The sequence below is a fragment of the Thunnus maccoyii genome, chromosome 15, assembly GCF_910596095.1.
Source record: "Thunnus maccoyii chromosome 15, fThuMac1.1, whole genome shotgun sequence".
NCBI lineage: Eukaryota > Metazoa > Chordata > Actinopteri > Scombriformes > Scombridae > Thunnus > Thunnus maccoyii.
In genome coordinates this window covers 20,414,326-20,429,518 of record NC_056547.1, presented here as the reverse complement: position 1 = coordinate 20,429,518, position 15,193 = coordinate 20,414,326, and the positions used below count along the sequence as shown (strand labels likewise).

Below are 15,193 nucleotides of genomic sequence, written 5' to 3'. Positions count from 1 at the left end.
GGAACCTTGGAAAATTCAGGCATGAGAGCATTTGTGATGTTGGGTGATAAGATCTGATTGCGGCAGATGTTCCAATTCATCCTAAAGGTGCTCAGTTATGTTAAGGACAGGCATGTTTGCACGCAAGTCATGTTTTCCAACATACCTTTTGCCATGTAGTGTACAATATACCAGGGTATGTGTTGGTTTATAAGTGACAAGAAATTGCAGTATACAAATGCCAAAGATATGTTCATAATTCAGGCTTGCCCACACCACACTCTACTTAATTTAATGTTTGTTATAGTTCACGATGATAAATTGTATTATTAAGTTTTATAAACTGCAGGTTCACATTTCTTATGTCAACTTTAATGTTTTTGTTGTATTTAAGTTATTGCTTATAGTTGTTACTGATACTACTTTAATTCCTAGTGAAATTTACTGTTTAAAATGTAGCTGTTAGTATTTCAGGTTTTTTTGACAAGTCTAATTTTCAACTGTAAAATGTCCCACTCAGTACATATCATCATATCATACCACAATTATATGAAAAATGTATGATTATGGCATGTGTTTATATATATATATTTTAATGATCAGCCAATATGCTCTTATCATTTTTTTTTCAACCTGAATAAAAATATATATCTTCAGTGCATGGAGTTTGTTCGCTTCTTGAGGATATTGATCTGTTCCAATGTAAGTTCACTACAGTAGTTGTTAAGATTTCATCCATCGCACTTTTAGTTTTTCATCGCTGACAAGAAGTCCCACTGAAGAAGACCATGTGATATGATTGAAATATCCAGAAAAGCTAGTAAGTGGATCTTGAGTTGGTTGGTTGTTACCAAATAATCATATAGTTTGCATAAATACAAAGGTGCATCAAACGTTGTTAAAGCAAGATATGTAGTTAATGGTGATAATAAAGACAATGTGACTTAATAATTTGGCTCAACTTCATTGTATAATTCGACTTATCATGCTGTTCTTCCTATATATGAAAAATAAAATATGTTTTCAAACCTAATTAATTCAGGTCATTAGTACATACTATTAGCATACTTGTTCTGTGTGTGAGTATTTGTGCATGACAGCCTAAACATGTTGTTTTGTTTAAGGGGTTTTGTGGAATTTAGTATTTGTGGTAGTGGTTGCTTGTTTGGCTGTTTAAAGCAGCACTTTTTCCCATGCTCAGACCAATGTCTGAAACCACACATAAACACACACACACACACACACACACACACACACACACTCACACACACACACACACATATACACACACACACACATACACACACACACATACAGATCTCCTGCTAGCTGGTTTGGCTGCATATTCTCATATGCTGAGAGTAATAGTGGATGGTTTAGGTGGTGAAGGCTCTGGAAGATTATAGTGGTGATGTGACTGTGTAGGTATCTGTCGGCTGAGAGAGAGAAGGATGCCATTCAAATTGTATGACATGCGTGAGTGTGTGTGTATGTGTGTGAGTGTGTGTGTGTGTGTGTGCTCCCTCTTGTGTTGTCATCTTCACCGAACCGCAAAAAGTCACATCATGGCATCACCTCTGTGCTCGCTCATTTCCATGTAACAGCTAATTTACTGCTCAAATCAAGTCAGATGTCTAATGAATCTACACATCCATGCTAACACAGACCTTGGATGACCCCTCTTTCACACACACATACACACACACACAAACAAATGACTAGCGTGCCGTGGACTGATCTCGTCATGGCGGGGCATCATGTGTCCCTTCATGCCTTCAGGGGCCTCCACAGTGCAGTGCCAGGGCTCGGAGCGTGGCTAAATCCCCACCAGAGACAGTCAGCCTGTCTGTCTGGCAGGCTGGCACTTCAGCAGCCTGTATTTACAACAACCTCTGGAAGAAAAGGATCTGATTACCACGAGGAATATATACAACGCATCAATCAGCGGGGAGGCAGGCAGGGAGAGAGACAACGAGGGACAGACAGAGAGAGAGAGAGAAAGAGGAGTATGGCTCAGTGTTGTGGTTTTATTGGTGCTCTTAAACCTTCACGCACACATACAGCGGCGCATGCAAGCACACACGCACCCGTATACACACTTATACGTGTTTTTTTTCTGGTAGGGGATGTGGGTCCGGAGAGCAGTCTGGCGTTTCAGTTTCAATCTTTCCCTCAGCCCAGATCAAATACACCAGCAGGCAACTAAAGATGATGTCACTATCCCACAGCTGTCCCTACCACTCAGTGCAGCACTGCACAGTGTGCGTGTGTGTGTGTGTGTGTGTGTGTGCATGTGAGTGTGAAAAGCTCTACTGAGGTCAAATTGGACTCTCTCTCTCTTTCTCTCTCTGCCTCCCTCTCTTTAATTCTGTCTTCTTTCAAAACTCTGGGGATCGTACAGGCCTCGCTGAAAGCTATGGTCCAGATTAAGTTCCCTTCTATGTGAGAGATACAGTACGCGCACATACACACACGCACACACACACTAATATACTCCAACTCTAGCTGCCGGGAATGGCATGAGGAGAGAGTGGGAAAGGGAGGGGAAATGAGGGAAAAGTGGGGATGCTTTTACAGCAGAACCCTCACAAACCATCAGAGAATAACAGTATTTTGTTCACACGTAAGCGGCCACACAAGCAACTGTAGACTGAGCGTGCGCATACACACTGGAAACTGCAATATCAATAACGTACTTGAGTGCAGTTTTAAAGTATGTGTCCACCACTTATTCTGATTTGTCAAACTTAATACATTTTCTCTTCTGTTTCAAAGCTATTTACTGGTTTTCCCCTTAAAAAGAGGTGAGGATCATAGTGATAAATTACATAATGATATAGAATTAGTATTGAAATTAAAGTACATTTAACTTTTTTAAGCTTTGTTAATCCACAGTACAGCAAGTATTATAAAAATACATTGTAATTAGTCCTTGATTTTCCTGTTTAAACTAATGAATAAAGCATGTTCTTTCTTACTGGACTGCTTTCAGACAGATGCACATCTGTAAGAATTAACATCTTATTTCTTTTGAATTACTGGTACTTATGTAACTTTTCAAAGTTTTTAAAAAACCTGATCCCTAACTGATTATGTCAATAATTCTTTTCTAACTCAATCCCATTTATCAACCTGGGGAGCTCTTTGAAAATAGAGACTTCCTATTTTTATTGAAGCCAGAAATCCCAAATTTTCTGTTGTGATTTTAATGTTTCCCTTCAACATTGACTTCTAAGGAAGGCCTGCATAGATAGCATTTCATGTGTTTTTAACTGAACTATTTTAATTTCTGAAGCTCATATATTATGATTAAGCAAACAGGATTCAAATGATCTTCACAATTACTGTGCTGCATGCAAGTTATGTCTAAAACTTTGGAGTTATTAAAGCTACATCTTGAGGCCTTCCTCACTATTCAGTCTGTCTCATGTCCCACTACTACAATAATGAATGACATTGTAAACGCAACTCTGTGCATTCTTGTTACTTGAGCTCTCAAAGATGTTTGGATTTATAACAGGGCCCTTAAACACATTTATTAAAAATCTAAGAGTCAAACCTGCCTTCTTTAAGAGAAGTCTTGCTTTGCTTTATTTTGCAAGACAGAAGAATTTCTTTCATGTTGGACTATGAGGATGTTTAATACAGTACAGACAATCTGCCTTCACTTTAAAGTTCTTGGATGCTGTTTATCACTTGTCACTAGACTGAGAAGTGGCATTGTTTATATTAGATTTCATTAGATTAGATTCAACTTTATTATCATCGTGCAGAGTATTGGTACAAAGCCAGTGAAGTGCAGTCAGCATCCAACCAGAAGTGAATATACTATTATTTACAGATGACTGCAGGAGTGTAAGTGCTACAACATAAGTGATGCTTTATCTTCCAATATATACAGTGATAGACAGTGGAGAGTTATAATATACAAATATTACATATGTAAATATTTTAAATACGTATATACAGAGGAAAAGTGGACAGTTGTTGTGTCTGTTATCAAAAAGCTGGCTAATCATCTCTAAACGTTGAGGGAAATCTTACAGAAAATGGTTTGTCTAAATTGCAATTGTTTTAAAATACCACTGTTTAAACTGATATTTTATTTTACTGCTCTTATTATTATCGACTTTTATAATAATATTATGAATTTCATCAAACTTCTAAAATTGGACAGGATTTTATCAATTTAAAATGATTTTGAATTAATCACACAATCATTGCAATTGTTTTAAAACTGAATATTTTCAAAGAATTTTTAAGATTATTTCAGAAATATATTTCATCAAACAAAATATAACACATCAAACAAGTAACTGCAAAGAGGAGGAGATATAACTACGCATAACAGCACACTTAATATAGCACAACTACAGTCTTAATTTATGGAGGTTAACGCATCAGAGGTTGAAAGCTTCCTGGAAGTGAAACATGAGTGCTGATACTGTAACTGTACACAGCTAAGTGCTACAAGCACTTCAATACTTAAAGCCCTTTTTTTTTTGAATGAACGACTTTTAGAGGGCTGTTATATCTGCTTTGATTTAATTAAGGGTTTTGTGTGATATACACACATGAACACATACACCCTCCAGCATGCATAGTACGGTACTGTTTCACATTTGGCATTACTTAACCTTATATGTTCTTATTTTGCCTCACTAACTAAAGGAAACCTCTGATAAGTACTGAGAGCAAACTCAGCATTTGCTGTTTGACTGTTGGAAGCTCATTATGTACAAATTAGGTAAAGTATGCAGTAGATTCTTAATGATTCCCTCACATGGTATTTGTGTAATAATAGCAATAATAATGCAGTTTTTCATAATAAAGTTTAATATTCTAATCAAGGTCTGATATTATGCAACTGAAAAGTGTTGCCTGCACTGTATGAGAATAATGTTTGTTTGCAGCAGAGCCCTTTTCTTTGAACTGTCTGGTGCCAACAGAGCACAAAGATGCAGCGAAAAAGGAGAAAAACATGTATTACTAAGAAAAAATAGCAAACTCTTTGAAATCAAATTGTGTTTTCTCCCCTCATACTTTTTCAGATCCTCCCACCCCCCCTTAACACCCAACATAAAATGAGCAGTAAATGAATCAAGGCAGCACATGCTTCCCATCTCTGACTTTGTGTATCAAAGTCTCATGTATTTAATTAGCGATAATGCCGAACAGTCACATCTCCATCATTATGGCTTCAGAGGAGACAACCGTTTTTGAATTCTTGAAACGAAAAGATCATTTTTAGTAGTCTGACTTCTCCACGTGGCAAATTATAAATGGCTTGGGCGAGGCTAAAAATATGTTTTAGAGTAAAACAAATGTGATTTTGTGTGTTCAAAAATGCGGTTACCCCTTCTCTCCTCTCTCTTGCTTGCTTTCTTCTCTCCCTGCTTTGCTTTAGGCGCTGTGCAGGGTTCAGCTGCATGGTGAGGAGGGGTTGGAGGTCACAGTGTAGCTCCCCGTGTGGGTGTCAAGGCGACCTTTGACCTCCTCTGACCCGCTGAGCAGCAGCCAAACTGGCTGCCCAACTGGGAGCAGAGAGAAGGCCCAGAGGTAAGGGAACCAACGTTTTCTCAGTCTCTTAACTCCATTTTCTGCTTCTTTTCTCTTTTGTTTTTTTTTTTCTCAGTTCATCCTCCCATCAATGTTACATCACAAATATTATTTACAAAACTCAGCTCTTCATTTTGTAGGAGGAGTTTAAAAAAAAGATGCTTGACTTCTCATTGACACCAGTATCTTTGGAATTTATGCACCAGGGTTTTAAGAGGTTTCCAGGGCCCAGGGATCATGAAACTCACTCAACAGATAAATGACCGAGTAAACATTCAAATCAAGTAGGAGAAAGAAAAACAAGAGTGACAGGGACTTGTTTTTTTCCACCATAAACAGCAGTAATATGTTCAAATTCTACATCCATCAAATATTTTCTAATATATCTTCTCTCCTCTTGCTCCACGTCAATCTCTTAGCATCAGACAAGTTCCACAGTGTTTTTTTCCCCCACGTTTTACAAATTTATGTTTTTTCTTATTTCTGCACACACCCTCTCATTCTCACCTCTCTATTTCTTTCATCGCAGTAAATTTGGTTCTTAATGGGTTTTTATTGCTGCAACTCAATCGCTCATCTTTTCTGCCATGCGTGTGTTATTTATCTCTTTACACTTGAATGGACCTTTAGCATTTACGTTTGGGAAAAGGAATATATCTTATAATAAAAACATAAGACAAAACATGTGCTATGGCATATTCTCCAACCAACCCTACACTTCTTACACACACCCCTCTCCAGGGGCCCCTTCTCCTTCCCATCCTCCACCTCCTCTCTCTCATCAAGGGTCATTTGCTCAGTTTCCTGCCTGCCTCTCCTGGCTTTTCCTCTCCATCCCTGATTGGTGAATTTCTACTAGCATCTGATAGGCTCGTGCATTCGGCGCCTCCCCTTGTAAACAGTCATCGAAACACCTCCCCCTTTTTTGGGACACTCCTTCTTTCTCCTCAGACTCTCCGCCTCTTCACCTGTGCTCCTCCTCCTATGCAAACACAGAAGAAGTGTGTTATAGTGCCACCTGGTGGATTACACTTGCCACATTGTGCACAGTGCTGTTTAAAAATCATGCTATTCTGCACTAAATACTACATTAATCTCCTAACAAAAGCCTGAAACTGAAATGAAACTTTAATGATTCATGTATTGAAAAAAAATACAGTTCAAGAGACAGAAAGAGACAAGAGGCCCCTAAAGACAAATCTGCAAACTTCAGATTTGATCAACCAAACCTAGAGTGCCATCTTCTGGTTTAACAATTGAACTACCAGCTGTGACAGAAGTCAAAGCACCAACACCAATTAAATTTTAAATTTGAAGTAAGAAATGGGCAAAACAAAAAATGCAATAATAAACGCAAAAATGAACTATTCCTGTTATCAATCACTGTGACTGAACAAAAGCGGACAAAACTGAACTGAACTATTTTAAATGATATCCTAAAGGGAAGATCAACTAAAGGTATCATAGATTAAAGGTTGACTGGTTAAGTTAAGTTAAATGGTTAAGTTAGAGGCATAGAGTATGGTTGCTTCTTTATTGTTCTGAGGCACAGATATCCAGGCCTCCCATGTGCCTTCTGGGAGACCCCAAACCAGCAAATTAGAAACTGCTGTTGTCAGGTAAGAAATATGTCTCTCTTCAAAAAGCTTTTCAGAAACTAAGAACAATGTTCTTGAGTACCATCCAAGAAGCTTTTAGAGGGATTAATGTGCCTGAAGGGTTAGAGGAGCATGAAATCCTTCAAATTTTCTAAGAAACCAAAATGCCCCAAATTGGAAATAAGTAAGTGTTTACCTACAGCAATGAAATATGAAGCCCTGTGTTCATTTTTGTCATTAAAAGGATATTAAAAGGCTGAAGGTGATATTCTATATTTTTCTTACTGTGTCAACAAATTCCATGAAAAGATCAAATCAGCAGTGAATTGATCCTACTAATAAGTTTTGTCTGCGTAGCCAAAGACTGACCTGGCTTATTCCTCTGTGCCATAGAACCGGCTGACATGTTTCTTCATTATGATGAACATGGGCACTATGGTCTTTCTTTAGTTAATCCCACATACACCATCATGGTGATGTAAATGTTCATTAGGGCATCAAATCAGCAGCTGAAGATAGTCACCAACAAACACACTATTTGCTCCTGTTTGAGTAACATTTGCTAAAAACTAACTGTTGCCAGCTATTTTATGAAATTATTTAGCCATTTTTGAAAAATACCACATATTTGACCCATTTTTAAAGATTCAAATCACCAGAAGGAATGAAGAGCTTAGAGCTGAGAGCCACAGACAGGTCAGGGTCAGAAAGTTGGAAAATATTGAGACGCATGATGGGATTCGTCTGCAATGACAAAAAAAATAGAGAATATTGGCAGCATATCCTTTAAGTAGTATCATGTATGGTCCTCTTTTTGTACTTTTTTACTACCACTCATAAGACGGAAACTAACCACAATAATTTATTGTCTTTCACTTGGAGGATTTCAGTGGGGGGCCTGTCAAATTTTGCTTACAGCCCTAAAAATGCTCGGGCCTGCTCTGTCTGCATGTGTAACAGGTTAAATACTTTAACATAAAGCTCTTTTTGTCCTTCTGTGGAAAGAAATAAAAGGGCTACTTCCTGTCTGTCTCCCTGTCCTTCTCCTGAACCTTAGATAGGCTCAAAGTTTTCATTTGGCTCCTTTCTTATTGGCTGTGATTGTGAGTGAGAGATGTGCCTCCATCATCAACAACACAGCACAGAATTACACCAGCCACACACACTGTAGTATGAACATGTGTGTCTGTCTGCCCGGCGTCAGCGTGTCTTCCCATACATCATAATGTAGTGATCCTGCAGAAATGGATTTGATCATTGATAAAACTATAACCTGTCACAAGGGCCTTGATGAATGTGTCTCCTTGCTGAGTGTACGGGCATGTAAAGTGTTGTGATGATGACCCGACTGATGTCTAAGTTGGGGGGGAAGATAAAACTCCACATAAATCAGCTCAACAGGGGGATAACAGCACATTCCCACAAATCATCCCGGGAATCCGAGGGTGTCCCGCTCCTGGAGAGGAATTCTGGGAACGCTGCCAGATCCCGGACCTAGAGATAGAGAGTGAGAGAGGCGAGGATCAGCAGTGTCACTGCGGTCTGTTTGCCTCTGCTTCCTGTTTCTGTCTCTTCTTTGGGTCTACCTTTACCTGTATTATCTTAAGCCTTTCTGCCAGTTTTTTCCTGCATATTCTTCATTAGTTTTCCTAGAGTTCAGAAGAAATTAAATCATAGCACAGATAGATGAACATTTCAGGAAATTCAACATGTCTAATATACAAAATATACAACTGATATGAGATGAACATGAATGTAAGATAAGTCAGAAATACATTATATGTGAAAGCAGGGTTATTAAATAAAAGCTGGGCTGTATTTCAGTCAAGGAGGCACTGTTAGTTTTCAAGCAAATAGACAGCAGGGAGAAACAGAGAGGAGGGGAGGGAGGAAGAGGAGGCCGAAAGCAAGAAAATGGAAAGATGAAAAGGCCGCCGGGGTGGTGAGGGATGCACATTAAAAACATTAAGAAGAGAGAATTACAGTGGCGGAGAACAAGGTCTTTGAGGGAGTGCTCGGAGAGCCCAGTGAAAGAACAAAGGGAGAGCTTGAGGTATAGGGAAGCCCTCTGCGGATAAGACTCTGGATGAGTGTTGGAGACAGGATCGTAAATCCCAAACCCCATAGTCTGCAAGCTGGGGCCAGGGTCAGCAAGGGAGAGCACAAAGAGAAGGGTTGAGGAGAGGTGGGAGGTAAATGATAACATAGAAAGATAGACTGAAACCATAGTCATAAAAAACATCTTAAGGTTGATACTGAATCACTAAAACCAGATGCGATTTGGATACTTTCCCGCTGAGGTACTTCAAACCGCAAGGTTAAATGCTCTGTGTGCTCAAAGGTGGGACTGGACATGGCAACATGGCAAATGGCAACAATGTCAGGGTCATGACGCATGGATCAAATTAAAGTTCCCTGCGGGTTGTCATTATCACCCTGTGTCTCTCAGTAGGCATTCCTCACATTCTGTCTGCTCTGGATGCAAATGCAGCTCCAGTGAGTCATTTGTGCATCTAAATTACACTATCGATACATTCAGCAGCAGGAATGGTGAGTGATGTCATCGCCGCTGCTAAGTTGCAAATACTTGTTAAAGCTGAATTGTTCAACGGTTGCTAGATGCAGCTCGCTAGATGAATAGCAGTTCTAACAAACAGAGAGGGGACAATGTTGTGCTTGTTTCTGGGCTCTTTCAAAAGATTTTTCCAGCTAGTCCCTGATCACATAGATAGATAGATAGATAGATAGATAGATAGATAGATAGATAGATAGATAGATAGATAGATAGATAGATAGCTATTAATATAAAAATATATAATAATAACAATATACTTCTGATATGTTAAGAATGGATCCAATGATGGATCCAATAATGTGAAAATAGTTGCTCCCACTGAAATTTGAGTCTCCAGTTACCCTCAGCTGACCTGAGCATTTTATCTAGTTTCAGCTTATTTTAGTTTTACAGGCCACAAATTTACTGTTTGGTTCAGTTTCAGTACTCTCATCAATCTCATTTCCAGCTGCAGCAGGAAGCTGTTTTCAGCGAAAAAGCTCTGATAAACCTACTGTCCAACATCAGACAGCAGACAGCCACAGCTAGCGACTAGCTGGTGAACATAGTGGAGCATTTAGAATATATAGATGTTTTCCTCAGGAGTTGGTAGAGACAAAGCAGAGCTAAAAAGAGTGTTAACATATGACTTACATTCATCATGTAGACAGAAATATGGGAACGCAACAACTGTTTGCTAACACAACACATTCACCATAACTTTTTAAATTGAGAACATATCAGTGTTTTGCTGTGCCCAAATGGCCAAATAAAACCAATAAAGGCTGCTTTAAATTGTCAGTTCACAATTTTTCAAGTCTGTCTTAAAACAATAGCCAGGTGCCCATATGAACATTGAAACAGAATTTTAATCATTCCTACTGCTTATGTGGGAACAAATGTATTGTCAAATGTATTTAAAAGTTTATCTGAAGCTAAATCAAGGGAATATTTTTACAGTTACAGTCTTTTCCCTGGTGCCAAATTCTCTCTTTGTGTTACAATCCTTCCACTGCAGCTGAACAGGAAAACACTGGCCCTCAAGACACAAAGAGGGAATTTTATACTGATAAGACTGTAACTTAACTGTAATGGAAGTGTCCTCAAGCAACAATTCCATTGCAAAGAACAATAAACATGCTAAAGTACCAGTTTAAAAATATCTTTCAGATGAAATAGTTTAAAATGATATATTGTAATTATGGCTACAAAGGCGATTTTTTTACTTTGAACAGTTTGTTTTTTCTTTTAACTGTTTTAAAGGAAAGTAGAAGAAAGACCTGAATTCATTGAACAACTGCAGCTAAATCATTAAGAAACTGAATGAAAGACTGCAAAACGTCATCTTTCATAAATGTCCTTTTCAATGCTGCTGCTTGTATGATGTTTTTTTTTCCCTTCAAGAGACCAGTTGTTTTGTTTTTCTCCATCAATCATCATCAGCCTTTAGCTATTTCCAGCTCATCAATGATGACAAGAATATGTTCCTAATTGACATATCTTGGATATAATTAGTAAAGATTGTAGGAACAAGAAAATACAACATCTGTAGATTTGGACAAAACAAGTTGTATCACATATTGAAGATGAGTGTTGCTGCCATTCACTGTTTCCATTCAACACCATGTAGTGTACTTTTGTTTTGCTGTGATGTTCCTGCTTCATTCAGCAGCCCAATTAGGACATACGTAGCTTTACAAATATATTCTCCAGAGCTGGATCATTATTCTTTAAGGAATGTGTTCAGTTTAAATGAGGCTGATGCAGAGGATGTATGTGCATGTGTGTGTGTGTGTGTGGGTGTCTTTATCACAGGTGACGTCTGTTTTCCATGGGCTTTAATAACAGGGGACAGTGTGATCTGTAGGAAATAAGGCATGTGTCCTGGGGCTGTCCTGAGAGAAGCTGCTGTTAACATGTTGATGACAATCTTACTGTCAGTGCTTTTGATGTTGGGGGGTCTTGGCGGGGCGGCGGTGTCTGACCCCCAGTTCTATGGGAAATCGATTCACAGTGATAAAACTTTGCTGAGCAGCGATGACGGACGACACACTGTGAGGAAACAGCCAAACCAACAGGTGAGAATCATTTAATGAACCAATATCAGATATTTAATCTATGTTGCTTGACTTTTTTTGAGTTCTGCACTGCAACTGTCAAGATATTGATCAAAGAAGGCATAATCAACAGTATTTATTCAAATTTTATGTTATTTGTTCAAAACCTGTCATAATTCTTGAACCTGGTGAGCACAGTTATTTGTTTTATCACTGCAATTGATATCACATTTACACATTTTTGGTGTATATTATATTTTATATATTATTGAGTTTTTTTTACATGTTCCTGCATTGAAGACGTTGGAGTTTTTTAGAGCTGCAATGATTAGTCCATTAATCGATTAGTTGATCATCAGAAACTAATCTGCAACTATTTTGATGATCGATTAATTGATTAATCAGCCTTTTTTTTAAAAAAAAAAAAAGCCAGCTTCTCAAAAGTGAAGACTTGCTGTTTTTCCTTTTCATATATGACAGTTAACTGAATATCTTAACAGACTGTTAGTCAGGCAAAACAAGCAAGCATAATAAACAAGCATAGAGGAATATTAGTAGTAAAACATTAACATTATTGATTAATTTGCTGATTATTTTCTTGATGATTTTTTTTCCCTGTAAACTGGCAGACATTGTGAACAATTATAATTTCCCAGAGATTAAGGTAACATATTAGAATTGCTTGTTTTGTCTGATCAACAGTTTGAAAGTCAAAAACGTTCAGTTTACTATCATACATGACAAAGAAAAGCAAGGAATCCTCACATTTGAGGAGATGGAGTTGAGCATTTTGGCTTAAAAATGACTAAAATGATTATTCAGTTAATCAAATACATGAATACAAAAAATACATGGCAATTAATTTTGAGTTGATTGACTAATCAATGAATCATCTAATCATTTCAGCTCTATTAAAACACATCAAAACGATCTTTCTAGACTGATCTAAATATCAACATGTTTCTGTTCCCAGACGAAAAATGAAATCCACAGGAGTTTGGATCTCAAGAGCTTCAACGTACACGTGAGCCCGACCACCAGCAAAGTCAACCTCCCAACCATCATCAAGCTCTACCCGCCCACTGCCAAACCTCCCCATCTGCACCCCAATATGCCCATGCGCTTTGGAAGGGAAAGTGATCCTGTCGACGACAGGTTACCAAACTCGACCCCCAACATGCCCCAGAGGTTTGGGAGGTCCTGGGAGGTGATTCGAATGTGTGCAGACTGTCCTGATGCCCGAGAAGCACTGAGCCCAGTGCTGCCTCAGAGATTTGGGAGAAACAGTCCATACTGGAGCCTTCGTAGGACTCTGGCCAATGCACAGTTATTGAAGACTGGCTTGCACTGGTAGGAAACTCTAGCCCATAATGACTGACATTATAATAAATTTCCTAAAAGATACAGTAACTTTTTGGTTTGCAGCCAAAACAAACATGTATTTAGGCAGCGCAGTGACTCAAAGTCTGTTTTGTGCCTTGACTTTCCATCAATCCATTCTCTATGCACCAGTCTATTTCAGGGCTGGTGTCCTCATTCTGTAATACCAAAGTCTGAAGTATTAAGCACGCATTTTTTTAGTTATGAATAACACAAACTGTGTATTCTTTATTCCAACAGGGCAGAAGATTTTGACTTTACAACCAGCTCAGAAGAAGTGAAGATGCAAGAAGAAAACCTTTAAAGGATGAAAGAGACTCAGCCTGCATTGAGGTCTAACACAGCATGTAAATACCAATGCAGTGTTTTTACTGTAAAGATAATGTTTAGAATCAAATGTTTAAAAATGGCATCGTCCCTTTAAATAAAGTTATATTATTGCGATGGAAAACATATCTTTAATGATGCTAATAAAGTTTCAAGCGACTGGTTTGTGGTCCTTATTGCACTGTTGTATGTTGATTCCTACATTTTTTTTTTATTAATCACTTTTTTAAGTACCTAGACCCCAGTCTCACATGCATGGACAGTAGGCCTCATGTGGACTACATGACTGGCAGTTGGAGCAGTAAATGAGGTTGTGAGGGTTTAATGTAGCTGAACACCACAACGACTATCTCAGACTATCTCTCCATCCAGCTGTGACACCACATGGAAACAGTTGGGGGCTGATAAGGATGCTTAACTGCCTAAAGAGCATTTTTCTACTGTTTTTAGGTCTTTAACTCAGCTAATACATTTTAAAATATCAAATACTGAGACATTTAAAATGAGGACATCCTTAATTTTCGTTTAAAAGGAGACATCCACAAAATCAGTCCTTTATTCAAGTCCTTTTATTTTAATATGAAAAATTTTCTGGCTTTATGATTATTTCTACTTGGTTATACGTCCTATAACCAACTGAACAGAAATACAGCAACCTGATTCCCAGTGAAACACTTCTGATACTTATGTGTTTGTGGTCCATGATGTACAATTGTCTTTTGAATTATGTGGATTGTGGATTGAAGTGACTTATAATAACAAGCCCATACTTATCCCACCAAAAATAGAAAATAGACATATTATGAAGGAAATAAGCTGAACAACGAACAAACATCATATTAACAAGCATCAGAAAGTACAATCATACCACTAGAGGGAGACAAACACCTAGTCAAAGTCTTCACTGAGTCCTTGAACCAACACAGAGTACAAATCACTGTTTTTGCTTTTTACTTTAGTGCTTAAACTATTTTCACAACTATTGAAATGACCAAAGGGAAGCATAAATATTGTGTTTGTTGGATTCAGAATACATTGTTGTCTATCTATGTACTTTTTTTCCAAGTGAGAGATTAATAAATAGGTCCCAGTGCTCATGGAAACTCCCTCACAGTCCCATTTATCTGGGCCAGGTCATCCTGGTTTCTAACAAGTGAAAGAAGAGATCAGAAACTTGAGTATTAACACATACTGGTATTGACAACATAATGGACCACTGCATTGTAACAAAGTAATTTAACCCACTGTGAAAACAAAGACCATGGAGAAAAATCCTCATTTCATATAACAGTGTTTGTTTGTATCTCACAACATGTACTTCAGAATAGTGCATTTTCAGTCTTTATATCGCTATGATTCAATTATTTCAAATGGTTGACATTTTAAAATATAATATAATGATACCAAAGTGAAACTTGAGTGATAAGATGGATATATGCTCTACAAGACACATTTTAAATCCCTGCTTTCATTGCCTCAAGAAGATCAGTTCAGTTCTCTATGTTCTATTATCAGTGGTACACTGAGACCAGTTTTCTACTGTGTTTGAGCAAATATTGGATTTTGTTTACAGTGTCTACTGTCATCTGACTCTAATATGATGGAGATGATGGATATGGTTCATTTTCATTATATATTTAGTGTTTTGTGTAATAATAAACCACTGAAAGATCTTTACAACATGGCATTTGGAGAACAACATAAACATAACAACATAAGTGGACACCCTTTGACAGGCT

General features: G+C 37.9%; 1 protein-coding gene across 1 annotated transcript; it reads left to right on the top strand.

Moving 5' to 3' along the window:
• Positions 1–11,518: 11,518 nt before the first annotated feature.
• On the top strand, positions 11,519–13,531 carry npvf (neuropeptide VF precursor). Its single transcript, XM_042435663.1, has 3 exons — positions 11,519–11,768; positions 12,721–13,097; positions 13,368–13,531. The coding sequence occupies exons 1-3, from the start codon at positions 11,568–11,570 to the stop codon at positions 13,429–13,431; spliced, it is 642 nt and encodes a 213-aa protein (XP_042291597.1). The 5' UTR covers positions 11,519–11,567; the 3' UTR covers positions 13,432–13,531.
• Positions 13,532–15,193: the final 1,662 nt, after the last annotated feature.

What these genes read in the sequence shown, in the direction of transcription:
- npvf (XM_042435663.1), top strand. Translation starts at nt 11,568, where the DNA reads ATGTGTCCTGGGGCTGTCCTGAGAGAAGCTGCTGTTAACATGTTGATG. An exon ending in GGAAACAGCCAAACCAACAG is followed by an intron (nt 11,769 to 12,720) that starts GTGAGAATCATT and finishes TTCTGTTCCCAG; the next exon opens with ACGAAAAATGAAATCCACAG. An exon ending in TTGAAGACTGGCTTGCACTG is followed by an intron (nt 13,098 to 13,367) that starts GTAGGAAACTCT and finishes TTATTCCAACAG; the next exon opens with GGCAGAAGATTTTGACTTTA.